The 20,609-nt window shown below is 39.2% G+C and overlaps 1 protein-coding gene across 1 annotated transcript in view; it reads right to left on the bottom strand.

Annotated features, from left to right (window-relative positions):
• Positions 1–20,609, bottom strand: part of LOC137055369 (zinc finger CCHC domain-containing protein 24-like) — a 29,314-nt gene extending 8,705 nt beyond the window's left edge. Inside the window, exons 1-2 of the mRNA XM_067429092.1 lie at positions 20,351–20,609; positions 15,387–15,587 (exon numbers count right to left, since the gene is read on the bottom strand). Of these exons, the coding sequence (XP_067285193.1) occupies positions 15,387–15,587; positions 20,351–20,497 (348 nt within the window). The 5' untranslated portion in view covers positions 20,498–20,609. The remainder of the gene's footprint in view (positions 1–15,386; positions 15,588–20,350) is intronic.

The raw sequence follows: 20,609 nt of genomic DNA, 5'->3' as shown, positions 1-20,609 counted from the left end.
TCCGTTTGTTTTCCACAGGAGAAACTCATACGGCTGTGGACGCAAGGGTCAGTTTTTTTTTTCATCATCCCTTTAAAGGGATAGTTCACTTTAAAATGAAGATTTTGTCATCCTTTACTCACCCTCAAGTTGTTTCAAACCTGTATGCATTTCTTTCTTCAGCTGAACACAAGGGAAGATATTTTGAAGAATGTCAGTAACCAGACAGTTAACTGGAGCCATTGACTTCTGTAGTATTTTTTTTCCTATAATGGAAGTCAATGGCTCCAGTTAACTGTCTGGTTACTGACATTCTTCAAAATATCTTCCCTTGTGTTCAGCTGAAGAAAGAAATGCATACAGGTTTGAAACAACTTGAGGATGAGTAAAGGATGACAAAATCTTCATTTTAAAGTGAACTATCCCTTTAAAGTCGGCATGAAAGTCTTTTATTTCCTATTGTGCTGTTTATCATGCCATGTTCGGCCCAACGAGTCTAAAGCTGATGATACACAGGGCCTGGCAATATTGCTCAAAAAGTTGCCCTGTGAATCATCAAGCAAAGACTTTTAAATTTGAAATGTTAAAGGGGAGGTTTCATGCGATTTGACTTTTGTAACTTTAGTTAGTGTGTAATGTCGCTGCTTGAGCATAAACAGTCTCTGCAAAGTTACAGCGCTGAAAGTTCACTGCAAACGGAGATATTGTCTTTTAAAGTTACGGCAGTTTATTGCCTACAAAAATGGCCGGTTTGGACTACAACGAGCTTCTTCCTGGGTTGGTGACATCATAAACCCTCGCTAGTCTCCGCAGATGTGACTTCTGCCCGTAATGGGAAGGGGTGTGGCCTTAACCTGTGCTTGGCACTTCAGCCAATAAAAATACAGGAATCTACATTTGGCCATCTGACCAATCTAAGACCATTGTGTTTATCAGAGGGAGGGGCTTCATAGAAGCAGGAAGCAAACGAGCCGTTCAAAGGACAGACAGCGGTGTGGAATAAAGGCAGAATAGGAGAAAAATACGGCGTTTAAAAAAGAAGAAGAAGTATTAAGACATGTTATACTGCGCCCCATAAACACAACCAAGCCTAGAAAAAACCCACAGAACCACCGCTTTAAGGGCTTGTGAGTTAATGATGAATTGACTCAACAATAGTTGAGAGAAATATCTGACTGCATTGAAGGGCGTTTTCTAAGTGAACCCTCTTTTACAGAGCAGATGAAGGGCTCTGAGTTGATTTTCTGCACTGGCTCCCCCGGGGCCCCTGAGAGGCCCCTGAACCCGCCCACAGGATCCAGCCCTGCTCTATATGACGAATGCTTTAGAGGAGCCGTCATCATCATCATCATCATCATCGAGTCCAGCTGCGCGAGTTTGGCTGAGACAGAACCATATATTAGCTGCTGGAAATGTGAGTCAAACACACACACTCACATACATACACACATGCTCACTCACACACACACGCACGCACGCGCACGCACACAGTCACACACACTCATGCTTATACTTGCACACACTCATACTCACATACACGCTCACTCACACTTATGCACTCTCTCATACACACCCATACACACACACACACACACATATATATACACACACTCACACACATATACACACACTCACTCACACATGCACGCGCACGCACACAGTCACACACACTCATGCTCATACTCGCACACACTTATACTCACATACACGCTCACTCACACACACACACACACTCACACACACACACTCACTCACTCACACACACACACAGCCACACACACATGCACGCTTATATTCACACACACACACACACACATATACACACACATACACTGATAATGACACACTCACACACGCACTGTCATACACACACACTCTCGCACCAACACACAACTCAGACACACACACACACACACACACAAACACACACACACACACACCTTCAGAAAGGGTCTGTTTTGATTTAGTAAATTCAGATTAAAGGATAGTTTACAGTGTAGAAACTAGATGGATCATAACAGAAGTCTGTCGTGTGTGTGTGTGTGTGTGTGTGTGTGTGTGTGTGTGTGTGTGTGTGTGTGTGTGTGTGCATGTGCATCACAGTGAATATGCAAATTAACAGTGACATCATCTAGCGACTTTTTGAGCATGCTCTCGCTTCATTCCACTGAAAGAAGAACCTGTGCAGTATTATTGACATTAGTGACTCGAGGGCGCTTGTTTTTAGATTATTAGTAACATAGAGCAGCCTTGCAAACTCTGTAATAATCTCCTCATCTTTGCTCGGTTGTTCAGCAACTAATCTAGCGTGCAAAGATTTCCCGCCGCGCTGATTGATTTTCCCAGAGTTTCCCAGAAGAGGTTCTCCGGCTCTCCTCCATCTGGAGCCCATCAGAGCGAGCGAGCACTGCGGAGCCCCACGGCTCGCGTGAGATCCAGCCCAAAACATGTGCTCAGTTATCCTCCCTAACGGACCCGGACCGCTTCACTCTTCCCTCGGCTCGGTTTGCATTCGCAGAGACATGCAACAAAAATAAAGCAATAATTCAACACATAATCATTATTAGTACTGCGACAAACTAATGTCCACACTGTAAAAAATGTTTTTGTTTTTTGTTGGTTTAACTTAAAAAAGTAAGTAACCTGGTTGCTTTAAAATTTTGAGTTTATTGAAATTAAAAATTTGAGTTGATACAGTGAAGGAAATTTGTTTAATAAATAGAAACTCAAAATATTTTGTATCTGAACCACATAAAACAATGTGATAAATCATGAAAATAGCACAATTTGGCTGCGTCATCAGAAATAAAACACACACAATTACCCAATATGCTTACAAAATCTTTTAATAATATTTTGGTTGTCGAATCTCAAAAAATGTTCATTGTATTAACTCAAAATTTTAATTTCAATGAACTCAAAATTAAGGCAACCAGGTAACTTTTTTTCTAAATATTTTTTTTACAGTCCAGTGTTGGGTAAGTTACTCTAATAAAGTTATTAATTGCTTGTTACTAATTACATCTTCAATTGTGTAATTAGATTATACTGCACAAATTACTCTCTCCAAAAAGTATTTAATTACTTATTACTAGGGCCGGGACTTTAACGCGTTAATTAAGATTAATTAATTACGTGACTTTAACGCGTTAATTAATTACACACCAAAAAAAAAAAAAACGTATTTTTGCACCGCGGAACGTTTTTCAATGAATGAGTTTCGACGGACCGATTATACTGGAACACCAACTAGCGCTCGCTCCGGAGTCACGACAACAACAAACCATGGGTGCGTCTCAATCAGCTCCTTAGTTCACTAGTCAGGGCACTGATCAGGGAGTCAGCCCATTGACTTATGTCTTGATCAGTGCCCTGACTAATGAACTAGGGAGCTGATTGAGACGCAGGGCATGAGTGAACATGAACGAAGAAGCTGATGAGACCGCTCTGCTTGGCCCCGTGGATGGGGAATTTTGTTTTAAAAAACGAAAGAATGGAAGCGTCGTCAAGAGCATGGTTGTGTGCAAGCTATACAACAAGAAATGTGCGTATCACCGCAGCACATTGAGCCTCAAATATCACAAATACGCTTTTGCTACACTTAATGGCAAACATTGCACTGGTCTGCTGGACTGAAATAAATAAACAATATTTTGTTGATTAAGCTTATGTATTCAGTCATTATTCAATGGTATACTAAAAATCCATATACCTTTAGACCGCTAGATGGGGGAAATATCACACAGTGTAGCTTTAAACCAACAAAAAACAACAAAAAATGTTTACAGTGCAGAAAAAATAAGAGTAATCCCTTTACTTTTACTTTACTTTTTCAAGGGAAAAGTAATTACATTACTGTAACTAATTACTCCTAACACTGCTAATGTCACAAGATACAATCATTGTAAAGGACATACTATGATTTTGTAAGTAAGCTTCCCATAATGCGTCTCTTAAAGCTGCTAGAGCACTCTGGGGGTGGCTCCCTACGGAAATCTGATACAGGGCCTGTAATTCAGAGCCATATGTTTAAGTGTCCGTTTAAGATTTCCCAGCAGCCCTTTTCAAACCCCATCAAATACTGTCCACGCCTCTCATTAAAAACATGACGAACATGAACATGCTGTTTCAACTTTACTGAGCAAAACTCAAGAAAGTACAGCACGGTTTAAGAGTTTGGGATCAGTAATGAATACGGTTCTCCCGCAAAGATGCATTAAAATGATCAAGAGACATTAACATGCATAACCACACAACACACAAAAGATGTCTCAACTCAAATAAAGGCTGTTCTTTTGAACTTTCTATTCATCAAAGAGGTTTACATCTGACTTTACATCTCGGAATTTTGACTTTTGACTTTACATCTCGGAATTTTGACTTTACATCTTGGAATTCTGACTTGACAACTTGGAATTTTTACTTTACATCTCAGAATTTTGACTTTACATCTTGGAATTCTGAATTTACATCTCAGAATTTTGACTTTACATCTCGGAATTTTGACTTTTTGACTTTACATCTCGGAATGTTGACCTTACATCTCGGAATTTTGACTTTACATCTTGGAATTCTGACTTGACAACTTGGAGTTCTGACTTTACATCTTGGAATTCTGAATTTACAACTTGGAATTTTGACTTTACATCTCAGAATTTTGACTTTACATATTGGAATTCTGACTTTACATCTTGCAATTCTGACTTTACATCTTGGAATTCTGAAATTTACAACTTGGAATTTTGACTTTACATCTCGGAATTTTGACTTTACATCTCAGAATTTTGACTTTACATCTCAGAATTTTGACTTTACATCTCAGAATTTTGACTTTACATCTTGGAATTCTGACTTTACATCTTGGAATTCTGACTTTACAACTTGGAATTCTGAATTTACAACTTGGAATTTTGACTTTACATCTCAGAATTTTGACCTTACATCTCAGAATTTTGACCTTACATCTCGGAATTCTGACTTTACATCTTGGAATTCTGACTTTACATCTCAGAATTCTGACTTTACATCTCAGAATTCTGACTTTACAACTTAGAATTCTGACTTGACAACTTGGAATTCTGACTTTACATCTTGGAATTTTGAGTTTTTGACTTTACATCTTGGAATTCTGACTTTACAACTTGGAATTCTGACTTTACATCTCAGAATTTTGACTTTACATCTTGGAATTCTGACTTTACAACTTGGAATTTTGACTTTACAACTTGGAATTTTTAGTTTACATCTCAGAATTTTGACTTTACATCTCGGAATTCTGACTTTACAACTTGGAATTCTGACTTTACAACTTGGAATTCTGACTTTACAACTTGGAATTTTGACTTTACATCTTGGAATTCTGACTTAACATCTTGGAATTTTGACTTTACATCTCAGAATTTTGACTTCATATCTCGGAATTCTGACTTTACAACTTGGAATTCTGACTTTACATCTCGGAATTTTGACTTTACATCTCAGAATTTTGACTTTATATCTCGGAATTCTGACTTTACAACTTGGAATTCTGACTTTACATCTCGGAATTTTGACTTTACATCTCGGAATTCTGACTTTACAACTTGGAATTCTGACTTTACATCTCGGAATTTTGACTTTACATCTCAGAATTATGACTTTTTCTCTTAATTATGACTTCACAACTCGGAATTACTTTTTCTAAGTAATAATCAAAATCATAATAATCTAATAATCCTAAATGTTTATCGATCATCAGATCCTCATATGGAGAGAAGACTGGAGTAATGATGATAAATTCAGCTTTGATCACAGGAATAAATTACACTTTACTATATTCTTCCAACACGAACTGATCTGAAGGGCTTCACGTGACAGCTGTTAACTCATTTGTGAAGTTGAGAAACTTCTGAACCATTTATTTCTTCCAGAACATGCTTTACTGTATGAATTTGCTGTTGTTGTGAAATCCATTTCGTCTGTCTGTATTTTTTAATAAGTGTTTTAATCCTTTTAATAAGTCCGAAATCCGCAGCCAACATTTGCTTTACATGCAATAAATGAAATCCGTTTTACACCTCACTGCTGGCTATAAACCAACCCTTACAATAATGCCAAAGCGAGAATGCAAACATTATTTATGAGTTATAATATTTTATTATGCTCTTAAACTTCACTAATAAGACTGTTTTTATAGTTGCACTGGTTTATTTACAGGTGCAGCAACGTTTTAAGATATTTATAAGCCACGAGTTGTATGGGTTATTTTATGGTGTTGGAAGCCTGACAGTATGTGCAGTACAGTAAAGTCTCTGTCAAACACCCACCGGTGTCATTCCTGTCCGTCCCACAGCATGACAGATTTACATTCTGCTTATACTCACATTTGGACCCCCCCCCGCCCCCGCCCAAACACACACACACACACACACACACATACAGATGATGTGTCACGTTATTTGACTGAATAACAGAGAATGTGTCCAACTCACTCACATTTACACTCACTCTGCAAAACTCACTGACTCAATGCTGTGGAGATTTACTTGGTTACTTACTAGTACACTCTAAAAAATTCTGGGTAAAAAACAACCCAATGTTGGGTCAAATATGGACTAACCCAGCAATTGGGTTGTTTTAACCCAGCAATTGGGTTGTCTTAAGCAAATATTTATCCCAATCGCTGGGTTAAAACAACCCAATTGCTGGGTTAGTCCATATTTGACCCAACATGGGGTTAAAACAACCAGCAATTTTTAGAGTGTATTAGGGCTGAACGATATTGTGTTTTAACATTGACATCGCGATGTGTACGTGAGCGATAGTCACATCGCCGGAACATGCGAAGTGGAGGGTCGTAGCCCATGGTGTATTAAGAGAACGGTAGCACACAGTAAACACAGTTTGTTACTGGGGTGACATGCACATTCCTCATGCCTGCACAGTGATTGGTTCGCTGTGCCGCTGCTCACCGCTCACGGACAAATATTCACTGCTAAAACGCGCAACGAAGAGGATCCGCCGCAAAAAAAAAGGTTTCTTACCAGAAATCATCTTTTTAGGACTACTTCGGCTACATAAAGGAGGATGTTGACCAAAAAGAAGTACTTTGCATGGAGTGTCAGAAAGTTTTTGAAATTGCATGGAGTGTCAGAAAATTTGTCTGATCACTTAAAACGGCACCAGAAAGCTCTTTACGACGAATACAAAGCAGGGCTCGACATTAAAGCTTGTCCGGGACAAGTGGATTTTTTGAAGGGACGGACGAATAAGAGCCTGATAAAAAATAAAAAAACTAGCGAATCACCAAAATGCAGGAATGTTTGTGCATTAATTTAGTGTACATGGCGATCGATAGTGGATAATATATAATGAATATAATAAAGTCGCGCTGTTGACGCACGTGCAGCCTCTCGAGGAGAAATTACAACACTTGATTGTTTTCCTGAATACCATCACACACTGATTTCATATGACAGTTCCATAAACAACTAATTAACATTCACTTAAAGTCACTTACATTTTAGATGCAATATTTAGTGTTTTTGATCTATTTCAGCAGCGAAAATCGTTCACATCAGACCCGTAACGCGTCTCACTCACAGCAACAAGTGTGTTACTGAACGATTCAGCGTTTGAATGAATCGTTTGAATGAACGACTCAGTGACTCACTCATTAAGATGGTCACCTGCTGCCACCTACTGGAGGTTTAGTTTCATGTTTACACACACTTTCCAACATTTCTTTTTGTCACTTGTAATGAAGCTTGCTTATTAGTGAAATTATTAATATCATGGAACGGTAATTATTGACTTTAGCGTGGATTGATGGCTCTCAATATCGCAATATATATCGTTGGGGGAAAAAATATCGCAATGTAATTTTTTTCCAATATCGTGCAGCCCTAGAGTGTATGTTGTAATGTGGTCGCTAAGGAGATCTGAGTGGTTGCTAGGTGGTTGCTTACTAGCTCAAGTCAAAAAAAGCCCACCTAAACGTTCTGGTCTCCTCATGATGTTAGACACATTGTAGTAATAAGGAGAATGCAAGACGTACTTGCATGCTGTTATAAATTACGTTCTGAATGACAAAACGGATTAAAATTGTGCTTGAAGAGTTTGTGTTCACATACTTGAGTGAAGTATGATTCTAATTGAATTTTGAGGATCAGTTTTACAACTACCTGCACAAACAACAGATGTCTTGAGCACTTTAAAGTTCCTCAGGTAAATGTGATAACTGTGGGGAAAGAAGATCCCGGATTATAGGATTACTGCTAAAATATGACAAACTGGTGGACGGTGATGAGAGAGTTTATGTCAGTGAATCAATCCTTTAATGAGGGACAGTGTCAGAGTATTGGTCTCCAAAACCAACACTTAAAATTGGCGAGTAAATAAATTAACTGCAACATTACATAGTTGAAAAGTAAGTGATGATTTGTACCGCAAACAATTCAAATCAGAGACAAAAACAGACCACATACTAAAGAAAACCTCCCTTCAGACTCATATGTGAAAAAATGTACCGTTAAAAGTTTATTTAGGATGATTTTAAGATATTTTCAGCAACATATGTGAAACATATCTGTCCATCCAGTCACCAAAATATATATGTGAAATATAAAGTCTTTTATTCTTCGGGTCTTTGTGTCCAGCTGTGCTCCAGTGTTGGGTTTCAGTGAGACGGACGCTGACAGGTGGGCAGGCAAAAACAACACAACGTCTGGAGGAAAAACTCCCACCTACTCCTGATTTAGGAGAGCAGGAGACACACTAAAACATGGAGTTTGTAAGAGAAGATCTCATCTGAACACAGACGGAGTAAGATCTGAGCAGATGTGTCATTATAGACGGTCCATTAATAAATTCTGTGATGTTTTGTAATGTTTGCAGTACTCAAGACCGGTCTTAAAGGGTTAGTTCACCCAAAAAATGAAATTGATGTCATTACATGACTAATGACCCTAATGTCGTTCCACACCTGTAAGACCTCCGTTCATCTTCACACACAGTTTAAGATATTTTATATTTAGTCCGAGAGCGTATGCAAGTGTATGCACACTATACTGTCCATGTCCAGAAAGGGAATAAAAACATCATCACAGTAGTCCATATGAGACATCAGTGGGTTAATTAGAGTCTCTTGAAGCATCCAAAATACATTTGGGTTCAAAAATAACAAACACTACGACTTTATTCAGCATTGTCTTCTTTTCTGGGTCCCTCCAAAAATATTCAAATGGTTCATGAATCAGTGAATCGATCAATGATACGGGTCGCCAATGTCACATGGGCAACCTTCGCAAATGCTGCCTTCGGAGGACACATTTGAAGGCAGGAAGGCATCGAGCTGCGTCCGAATCTAATGTTTGCTTCACTGTCACCCAGTGATGCCAGTAACGCGTTACATAGTAACGCGTTACTCTAATCTGACTACTTTTTTCCAGTAACGAGTAATCTAACGCGTTACTATTTCCAAACCAGTAATCAGATTAAAGTTACTTATCCAAGTCACTGTGAGTTACTATTTTAGTCATTTTCCTTTGTAAAAACCAACAGCTTATCAAAATTCTCAGCCCGAGTCCGGCTGGAGCCCGTGTTTTTTATTTATTTATTTTACTTTTTACATTGTTGCAGCCATTAAAATAGTTCAGTTTTGTTTTTAATGTCAAAGTAGTTATTTTTCGTTTCGTTTCTTTTTTATCCTTATTTAGAACAATGTTCAGAGCAATTTTTTGTTTGTTAAATTAAAGTTTATATAGGCAAGACAATTCAAGAGTTGGTTTGAGAGACTCATGCGGTTAACTCACTGGGTCGTCACATAAAAAAATTAAAACTTTAATTTAACAAACAAAAATTGCTCTAAACATTTTTCTAAATGAACTCAATAAAGAAATGAAACGAAATATAACCACTTTGACATTAAAAACAAAGTAGGCTAGTTATTATACCACCACAAAGGCATTTCTGACGAGCTGAGGCAGGCTGGTAGATTAGCCTACTGCTCGCAACGGCGCTCAAAACAACGAAACGGGCTACACAATCTAAAAAAAAAAAAAAAAAGGACATGCAGGTTGTCTTATAGCCTACCTTAGACTTCAGCTAAATTAATATAAATCCGATCTTCAATTCCCGCGGTATAGCCTATGCTCATTTAACGGAGTTTACATCAAAGCAAAAGATTCTAGCATTTTATTCAGCAGCCCATTTCAAATTCAAAGATCGCAATATGAGAGAGAGAGACCTAAGCACTGGTAAGATCATTAGTCTCATTAATTTATATTGAAGATGATTGTGTTTTGTGTGACTTATTTTAAAGTTTCATTAACGGCCATTTGCGTTGGCTTGCTTTACTCATTTGCAGCGATGTAGCAGTAGCACCGTCATATCTATCTGACTACACCATAACACGCTCTCACACATTTATTTCTTAATTATTTGCCAGGAGTAAAATTTACACATGTGGTTTAAACAACCAGATATATTTACATTTGTCCGGTTTAGTTTGAAATGCTTTCATGCACCTTCTGAATCGGTTTGTTTGAGTGATGAGAATTAAATACGTCTCGAAAGACTCTCGGAAGGCATTTAGGCCTAACGTTACTCCTGGTCATTTAGCAATCCGATAGATACCTGCTCAGAGAAAACGAATGAAGGAACCGGTTGTAAAAAGGCCATAACTCTAGCAGCTGCACTGAAGAAACGGACTCTTTAACCCTGCGCGAGCCATTTCTCGACAGTGGCGCAAGCTATCATGGTCTCATGTTGTTTCCACCAGCACATCTCATTGTTCATTTTAATTATTAAAATAAATATAAAACGAAGGAGAAGCCTAAAAAAGGGGCGTAAAAAAGTCGGGGCCGTCAGGCTCTGGCATAAATGCAATAAAGTGTGTTGCCAAAAACGGTTGTCATTTCTATTTTGAGGCGGCAGGGGTGTTGTCGGCAACTCCTGAATGTAACTAATAAAGTAACTTGTAATCTAACTTAGTTACTTTTAAAATCAAGTAATCTGTAAAGTAACTAAGTTACTTTTTAAAGGAGTAATCAGTAATCAGTAATCAGATTACTTTTTCAAAGTAACTGTGGCAACACTGCTGTCACCTGAGAGACCTTCATCTGATCAATTTTTTTAAGGCATGTGTCCTTCGCTGCCTTTGATATCCCACAATCCTGTGCTTTCCATTCAGTGACAGTTGAGCTGGGGAAAAAAGATGGCGTCCAGAAGTTGCGTTTGCAGGTCAGTTTGTGTGTAAATGTACGATTTTTACCAACATATTACACTTCTGATGTCATTTCTAGCGAGAAATCACTACTGTAGTAATTAAATATGTGTTTAGTTCTCACCAAAGCTCACACTATTTTGCTGTAGATCATTAAAGTGTTACACTGCCTTAGAAGTCTGGCCGAAATTAGTTTCATGAGATGCCTTCATGCACAAAACGCTGCCTTACAAGCCATTGTCTGATGAGGCAGCGAGGCAACGAGTCAGCAGCCTAGGTTTTCGGACGCAGCCATGATTTCAGCAGTTTGGCAGTTTGAATCATTGATCGATTCACTGATTCATGAACCGTTTGAATCTTTTTGGAGGGACCCAGAAGAGAAGCCAATGCTGAATAAAGTCGTAGTTTTTGTTATTTTTGGACCCAAATGTATTTCTGATGCTTCAAGAGACTCTAATTAACCCACTGATGTCTCATATGGACTACTGTGATGATGTTTTTATTCCCTTTCTGGACATGGACAGTATAGTGTGCATACACTTGCATACGCTCTCGGACTAAATATAAAATATCTTAAACTGTGTGTGAAGATGAACGGGGGTCTTACGGGTGTGGAACAACATTAGGGGGAGGAGTTAATGACATACATCTCATTTTTGGGTGAACTTACCCTTTAAAGGGGGGGTGAAACACTCAGTTTCAGTCATGACATGGAATAGTAGCGCATTTAAATGAAGAAGCGTGCTTATTTAGTTCAACATATTTCCCCACTCTTTGTGTATTGTTGTTTGGAGTGCTTTTACAATACACAAACATAAAGTTACACATATAGTGGCCAGCTAAACAAATGTACACACACTACACATCGTATGCTCCATTGATCAATTAACTATACGTGATCATGTTTGGGCTACTTGATGAGCATAGGCAAAAACACAGACATTTGAAGCAGTCTCACTCACCGCCTGCGGTTCTATCGTTGGGACCTTTATCGTTAGGACTGCTCCATCCTTCAGCATTAGGCGATCGGGAAAATCCGGCGTCGAGCTGGGCCTTGTTTATGAAACAGTCGGCACCGAAATGCAGCGAACAGACATAAACCTTTGCGGAACTCAGTTGCTGATCCGGAAAAGCAAATTCCATCCACTGTTGCCTTAACGCGGGGTTTTGGGGAATCTGTGCAGGACTGTCTTGGTCTGGCAACCAAAAACGCACTTTTTTGGTGACATTGTTAATTTCTTGAAGTCACATCACCTGTGCAGCAGCCTACGAGCCAGCGCTTTGATGGGCGTAGCCTGTTGCTTTCGCTCTCTCTCTCTCTCTCTCTCTCTCTCTCTCTCTCTCTCTCTCACGCGCTTCCGGTAGAATTGTCCGTAAGGCCCATACAAGGAAATTCCAACCTTTTAACGTCAAGTGGACGCATGATCGAAAAAAACTTGCCGAAACTTATGACTAACCGGAAGTAGTATTTTTGACAAAGAAATACTCCCATCAAACGTCCACCTTAACTTTTGAAACTTTGTCTATGTTTAGTATGGGATTCCAAGTCTTTAACAGTGTAAAAAGATCAGTATGCATGAAACAGCATTTCACCGCCCCTTTAAGACCATTTTTTGAAGGTCTAATCTTGGTTTTGGACTTAGAGGACTCGGGATTTTATCTCAAGATCAATCAAGACCACAGCTGCAAGGATATCACTAAATTGCTGGTGCGTTGTCTGATTTAACATCATTAATGTGATTTGATGAGAAAAACTGACTGTTTAAAATGCAATCAATAACTTCTTTGTAATGAGATTTCTTGTGTTACTGTGCTGCGGGTTCACAAGCAATGCAGCATTGTCTCAAAAATGCCCAAAATTGATATAAATGGCCAAAACATTCTGAAATTTAGTTTTTTTTCCATATATAACATAGAATATAATTTTACGCAATATCACAAGAGCAAGAGAGCTGTTTTCATGAATATAAGTGTGATACAAATGTTCAATAAACAAGTTCATATTAAATGACATTTTAAACTGTCTTTGCTAATTGGGCAACAATGGGTTATTAAATAAATCCGCTGCTTTAAACAAATCGGTTGAATTAATGATTCCGTGAATGTTTTAACGTTAAATTAATCTGAACATTATTTATGAGGGTGTAATTGTACCAATTCAGATGTAACTTCTGTGCCATTAATTGTTATTGTCAGTGGTTTGATTGGAAACAGCGCTATAGTGTCTTACTATTATAATTATATTTATTCATTAAATACAAGTCATTTCTCAGACAGTAGATATGGATCTTTTAGATGAATTTAAGGAGGTCTGGTCTGATCTTGGTCTTGACCATATGGAGTAAAATAATATGGACGACGTGACTTGACAAGAGTTGAAGCTTTATAATGAAATTATTCTGTTGGCTGGTGTGAAAGTGTTCAGGCTCGTTGCTAGGTAGTTGATATGCAGTTTCAAGGGTTTTCTAGTTGGTTGCTAGGTAGTTGCTATGCAGTTGTTTTGGTGCTCCTAGTGGTTTCTAACATGTTTATAGGCAGTTTTTAGGGTGTTCTGGGTGGTTGCTAAGGTGTTGCTAGGTGGTTGTTAATCGGTTGCTACATAGTCTAGATAGTTGTTAGGTGGGTTGCAAGAGGGTGCTCTGGGTGGTTGCTAGGATGTTGTTATGCGGTTGTTAGGGGTCTGGATGGTTGCTAGTGTTGCAGAAAAACCGAGAAATAGTTAGAAATGTGTGCGGAACATGCAGTCCTACTCATTTTAATGTCTCAATTCAAACTCCTAATACTTTGTTAAGATTCAATGTCAAAAAAGTTTCATTTTTTTGTCTTTATGTGTTAAAATGAAGGTGTTATGATCTGATTGTCTTGATTTAAAGCAGGAGTCGTCATGTAACTTGATTCAGAAACGTTTCTCTCATGCCACCTGAGAATAATTAAGATGTTGAGACAGTACATTTTGTGGAGGGCAAAGCTCTAAATCCCTCCGTCTTTCTAATAAAAGGTTTTCCCTTCGTTTCTTGAGATGTCGTGCGGCTCACTGATGTGTGTTTGTTTGAATCCGGTGTCGAGGGGACTTTCTCTCATCTATGACAGCCTCTGATGTCATGGAAGTCAAGAAACCGTATCGTCTTTCATAAACGCGAACGGTTCATCTGGCGCTCATTACATCTGCTCATGCTGACATGCAGATGGCTGGAGTGCTGCTCTTTTGCAATGAATTGTGGGTAACATTTTTAAAGGGATAATTCACTCAAAAATGAGTCTGTGACGTTTATCTGCTGACACCCAGAGCATCCGAGATGTAGGTGTGTTTGTTTCTTCAGTAGAACACAAATTAAGATTTTTAACTACAGCCGTTGCTCGTATAATGCGTGTCAATGGGGTGTATTTCTATGAGAGTAAAAAACACACACAGACATACGAATCCATATTAAACCCTGAGGCTCGTGACGACACATTGATGTCTTAAGACACGATACGATCGTTTTCTGGCAGAAACACAACAGTATTTGTGTTATTTTTTACCTCATATCAGACGAATCTCATCTAGTATTCCCAGCATCATTACTTCCGACGAAGAAGGTCAAAATACCAACATGATCACAGATTATATATTTATACAGATGCCTCATTAGTGCCTGTGCAGATTGTTTGAATGAGGAATCTATGTACACATATCTATGATCGCGCTGTTATTTTGACCTTCTTCGGTAATGGCGCTGGGAATACTAGATAAAATTCGTCTGATATGAGGTAAAAAATATCACAAATACTGTTGTGTTTCTGGCAGAAAGTGATCGTTTCGTGTCTTAAGACATCAATGTGTCTCCACGAGCCACAGGGTTTAATATGGATTCGTATGTGTGTGTGTTTTTTACTCTCATAGAAATACACCCCATTGACATGCATTATACGAGCAACGGCTGAGTTAAAAATCTTCATTTGTGTTCTCCTGAAGAAACAAACACACCTACATCTCGGACGCCCTGGTGGTCAGCAGATAAACATCACAGGCTCATATTTGGGCGAACTTTCACTTTAAAAACAAATCCCTTGTGGGGGCGGGGCTACCAGCGGTGTGTTCTCATTGGCTAATCAGTTTTTGACTGACAGCTTCTTGGCGTCAGTGTTGGGGACTGTGTAGAGTCTGTAATGCGTCTCTTTTAGTGATATAAAGTCTGTTATGAGCTCAGATGAGTGTGTTTACCTGCGGACAGTCTTTGATGTAGTGGCCCTTATTGAAGCACAGGTGGCACAAGTAGTTGGGCGGAGGCTTCTTGTACAGTTTTCTGGGTTCAGAGGCGAGCGAGAGGTCGGAGAAGTTCTCCGTCAGTAAACTCAGACCCTCCACGATGTCATTCAGTGAGCCATAGGGAGACGAGCCTTTATATAAACTGTTGCACAGAGTCTGTAGAAAGAGAACAAAACGTTGCATGATTAGAAAGACAAATATATATATATATTCTGATCAGACATAACATTATGACCACTGACAGGTGAAGTGAATAACACTGATGATCTCTTCATCACGGCTCCTGTTAGTGGGTGGGATATATTAGGCAGCAAGTGAACATTTTGTCCTCAGAGTTGATGTGTTAGAAGCAGGAGAAATGGGCAAGCGTATTTGAGCGAGTTTGACAAGGGCCAAATTGTGACGGCTAGACGACTGGGTCAGAGCATCTCCAAAACTGCAGCTCTTGTGGGCTGTTCCCGGTCTGCAGTGGTCAGTATCTATCAAAAGTGCTCCAAGGAAGGAACAGTGGAGAACCGGCCACAGGGTCATGGGCGGCCAAGGCTCATTGATGCACGTGGGGAGCGAAGGCTGGCCCGTGTGGTCCGATCAAACAGACGAGCTACTGGAGCTCAAACTGCTCCAGAAGTTAATGCTGGTTCTGATAGAAAGCTGTCAGAATACACAGAGCAGCTCAGTTTGTTGAGTATGGGGCGGCATAGCCGCTGACCAGACTTGGCCTCCAAATTCCCCAGATCTCAATCCATTAGAGCATCTGTGGGATGTGCTCAACAAACAAGTCTGATCCATGAAGGCCCCAGCTCGCAACTTACAGGGCTTAAAGGATCTGCTGCTAACATCTTGGTGCCAGATACCACAAAACACACCTTCAGGGGTCTAGTGGAGTCCATGCCTCGACGGGTCAGGGCTGTTACACACAATATTAGTTCATAAGGTTATGCCTAATCGGTGTTGTAATATTTACACTGCCAATATTCCCTCTGTCTTTTAATGCACACTCAAATTGATTGTTTGTCAATTTTTGTTTCTGTGGTTTTGTGGTCTGATTTCCTCTCAGCATATGATCTGTGTGAGAGGAAATGTTCCATTTTCCTCAGGAAGGACTCAATTCTCTGATCCCCGTTTCCTCCGTCTATCTCATGAGATGGTTCATATGAGGAAATGGAATAAGTGCGGAATGGAAGATTAGACTTCATATTGAGCAGTAAATACTCAATACTTGTTTAAGCAAGTTAAACAGAATACCATATCCACTGACAAACATTTAACAATATATTTGCATTTTTGTAAAAGTGCAGACACGCATGCATCATCAGGTATACACACTACAGCCTGCATTTATCATATCTCATATTCACTGTTCCAGAACGCTGATGTTACGAGAATGCTTTTTCCACATTGCATGCATTGTGGAGCCAAACCAGTAAAGTTTAAAATCATTTCTGCCAGAACTGAGTTCTTTCATCCAGTTGACCCCATTTAGCCTTTTTTATATGTGCTCTCTAAAGCCAAAGTAAGGGATAATTCATTGCATACATAACACTAACGCTTGCAATAAAGGGGTGCCATGTTTAAATGATCAGATGTAATATTGGGGTGTTTGTATTTACCATGGTACTGAATTATTGTCATTGTGTTCATACAGCATGTTATTCAATACTGCTGTGCGAAATATATTTATCATGAGCCCAATTTACAGTAAGCTCGTCATTTGGGGAGTAATTGAACTAAACAGCTCAGTGTGGAGCAGCTGACCGTTTCCCCTTCAATACGCACCAGTCAAGCCCGAGCCAGAGGTGCGTTGTGGGAGAAGCTTGTGGACAGTCAAGCACAGCTGGACCCGAGTGAAACCAGCCATTCAGGACCAAACTCACAGCACAAATAAACAAGATGGTGCTTTACAGCAACAAAGTTTGCTTGTTACCCAGAAATCCCTCACTGCCCACTCAGACGATGAACTGAAGAAAATTAATTCATTCATTTATTTGTGGGCGATGCTGAAGTTTCATGCATTTACTAATGTGTCCAGTTCTGCAGGACTAGAGTATATTCCTCTAACTATAACTACAAACCCGATTCCAAAAAAGTTGGGACACTGTACAAATTGTGTATAAAAAAGGAATGCTATAATTTACAAATCTCATAAACTTATATTTTATTTAACATATCAAACGTTGAAAGTGAGACATTTTAATGCCAAATATTGGCTCATTTTGGATTTCATGACAGCTATACATTCCAAAAAATTTGGACAGGTAGCAATAAGAGGCCGGAAAAGTTAAATATACATATACAGGGTATCTGCAGGTTTCACCAAGTCAAATTTAAGACTTTTCAAGAACTTTTTAAGACCATTATGAATAAAATTTAAGACCTATATCACGCAATAAAAAAACATGCATAGGAAATGCAGAATCCCTCAATTAGGCTATATATATATATAAATTGACAAAAATTCGTTTTTATTTTGTGGTGGTCACTTCCATAGATTTGCAAACATTTTTATTTTTTTAAATAATTAGGATGCAACATTAACCATATTATTATGTTAGATGCACAATATTCACACATGGCAAAAAAACTGACTAAATGCATGAATCTTGTTTTGTTATTATCAAAAAAGGCTGGTCCAGTAGTGCACTATCTATCTTTAATAACACGAACGCTTGGGGTGGGAACCAACATCTTAAAAGTAAACCACTGCAATAATTGCTTAATATAAGTAAAACGTTTTCAAGTGATTACGTAATCAAGTAATCGGTCAGTAATAAAATGTATACTTATAAACAAATGACAATAGGACAAATAAATACAACATAAAGAAGCATATCTACAAAGAGGAACACCCACCGTTTTTAGAAATAGGGTTTATTCAACTTCTTTAGACATTTAGATATGTGGGCAAATGCATTTGTCTCAGTGCATGCATTGTTTTAGTTTGGCAGGGTCGCCGCTAGCTTAGCTTAAAATGCATTTCCCCACAAATCTAAATGTAGCAAAGTACCAAAGTTGAATAAGCCCTATTTCTAAAACAGTTGGAGTGTTCCTTTAAGTGTAAGTGCTGTTTCCCCCGTTTGTGTTGTTGTTAAGCTATATTAGTTTGCTTTCAATTTGAGAGCTTACTAATGCGCAGATCCAATGCTTACTGACACGTCCCAAACTTTTTAACTCAAATCAGGATATAGACATATGCATAATGTGTATATTTGATCGTTCAAGAGTAACCTTAGAGTAATGAGCCAAGAAATAACACATTCAATACACTCGCGCGAGCGCTGACAGGCAGCAAACACACGCAGCCTGACATCGGAGTTCGGAGTTTACATCACTGTTATTAACTCTTTTAGTTCAATCGGGTATATTATACTTTTATTTGGTCATTAAGCAAGATGGTAAGAAAGATTCGCCTTCGCGTTCACGATCGCGGAACTGCAAGGACCGTCAGACTCAGCTGAATAATAAAATCCGTTTTCTGCGTCTGTGGGGTACAATCAGAAAGAGGCTCGTGCCAATAACACGAAAGCTGATTTGCTGCAATACACGTGGCATGCTTGTCTAATTTGTAGTTGTAATAGAGCGAACAATAGTTGGTCTAGCGAAAGAAAGAACTACAAACACCACAGAACAAACACACACACACACACACACACGTGCGCGCGTGCTGCGGGAGGCGAGAGCATTTCAATGAGGTAGCGTTACATGGACGTAGGAAAATTAAGACCTGTTAAACATTATTTAAGACCTAGAACGCAGTGCTTCCGCGAAATTAAGACTTTTTAAGGCCTTATATTTTGATTTTGAAATTTAATACTTTTAAGACTTTTTAAGACTCCGCGGGGACCCTGATATAAGGAAAAGCTGGAGGACCAATTTGCAATTTATTAGGTCAATTGGCAACATGATGGGGTATAAAAAGAGCCTCAGAGTGGCAGTGTCTCTCAGAAGTCAAGATGGGCAGAGGATCACCAATTCCCCCAATGCTGCGGCGAACAATAGTGGAGCAATATCAGAAAGGAGTTTGAAGTTATCATCATCTACAGCGCGTAATATCATCCAAAGATTCAGAGAATCTGGAACAATCTCTGTGCGTAAGGGTCAAGGCCGGAAAACCACATACTGCATCAATTACAACATCATGGCTGAAGGATCCGGCACTGAAATGGCCAGCCTGCAGTCCAGATCTTTCACCATTAGAAAACATTTGGCGCATCATAAAGAGGAAGATGCGATAAAGAAGACCTAAGACAGTTGAGCAACTAGAAGCCTGTATTAGACAAGAGTGGGACAACATTCCTATTCCTAAACTTGAGCCTCTTGTCTCCTCAGTGCCCAGACGTTTGCAGACTGATATAAAAAGAAGAGGGGACGACACACAGGGGGAAACATGACCTTGGCACAACTTTTTTGAGATGTATTGATGCCACAAAATTTAAAATCAACTTATTTTTTCCCTTAAAATGATACATTTTCTCAGTTTAAACATTTGATATGTCATCTGTGCTGTACTGTGAATAAAATATTGAAATTTGAAACTTCCACATCATTGCATTCTGTTTTTATTCACAGTTTGTATTTGTACAGTGTCCCAACTGAACATAGATAGATAGATAGATAGATAGATAGATAGATAGATAGATAGATAGATAGATAGATAGATAGACAGATAGATAGATAGATAGATAGATAGATAGATAGATAGATAGATAGATAGATAGATAGATAGATAGATAGATAGATAGATAGATAGATAGATGACGGACGGACGGATGGATGGATGGAGGGATGGATGAATAGACAGACAGACCGACCGATAGATAGATAGATAGATAGATAGATAGATAGATAGATAGATAGATAGATAGATAGATAGATAGATAGATAGATAGATAGATAGATAGATAGATAGATAGATAGATCACCTGTCTGCGCTCGTGCATGAGGCTGCGGATGCTGTGGGTCTCGTCATCAGGAGCGGCGCTGCTCCGCGGGTCTCTCAGCGACAGGTAAACCCAGTTCAAAAGTTGCGCGGGCTGAGACAGCGCGTCCAGAGCGGAGCCCAAACTCATCTCCTCCTCCTGACGGGTCCTCTTCGAGTGAAAGGGTCGGGTTTGTCCTGCTGTCGGCTCACGCTGAGCCCATCGCTGCTGAATGACAGGACGGGATAGTCTGTGCAGCTCG

The sequence above is a fragment of the Pseudorasbora parva genome, chromosome 21 (genome assembly GCF_024679245.1).
Source record: "Pseudorasbora parva isolate DD20220531a chromosome 21, ASM2467924v1, whole genome shotgun sequence".
NCBI classification, from domain to species: domain Eukaryota; kingdom Metazoa; phylum Chordata; class Actinopteri; order Cypriniformes; family Gobionidae; genus Pseudorasbora; species Pseudorasbora parva.
Note: the sequence above shows the minus strand (reverse complement) of the source record. Positions and strands in the feature narration are given on the sequence as shown.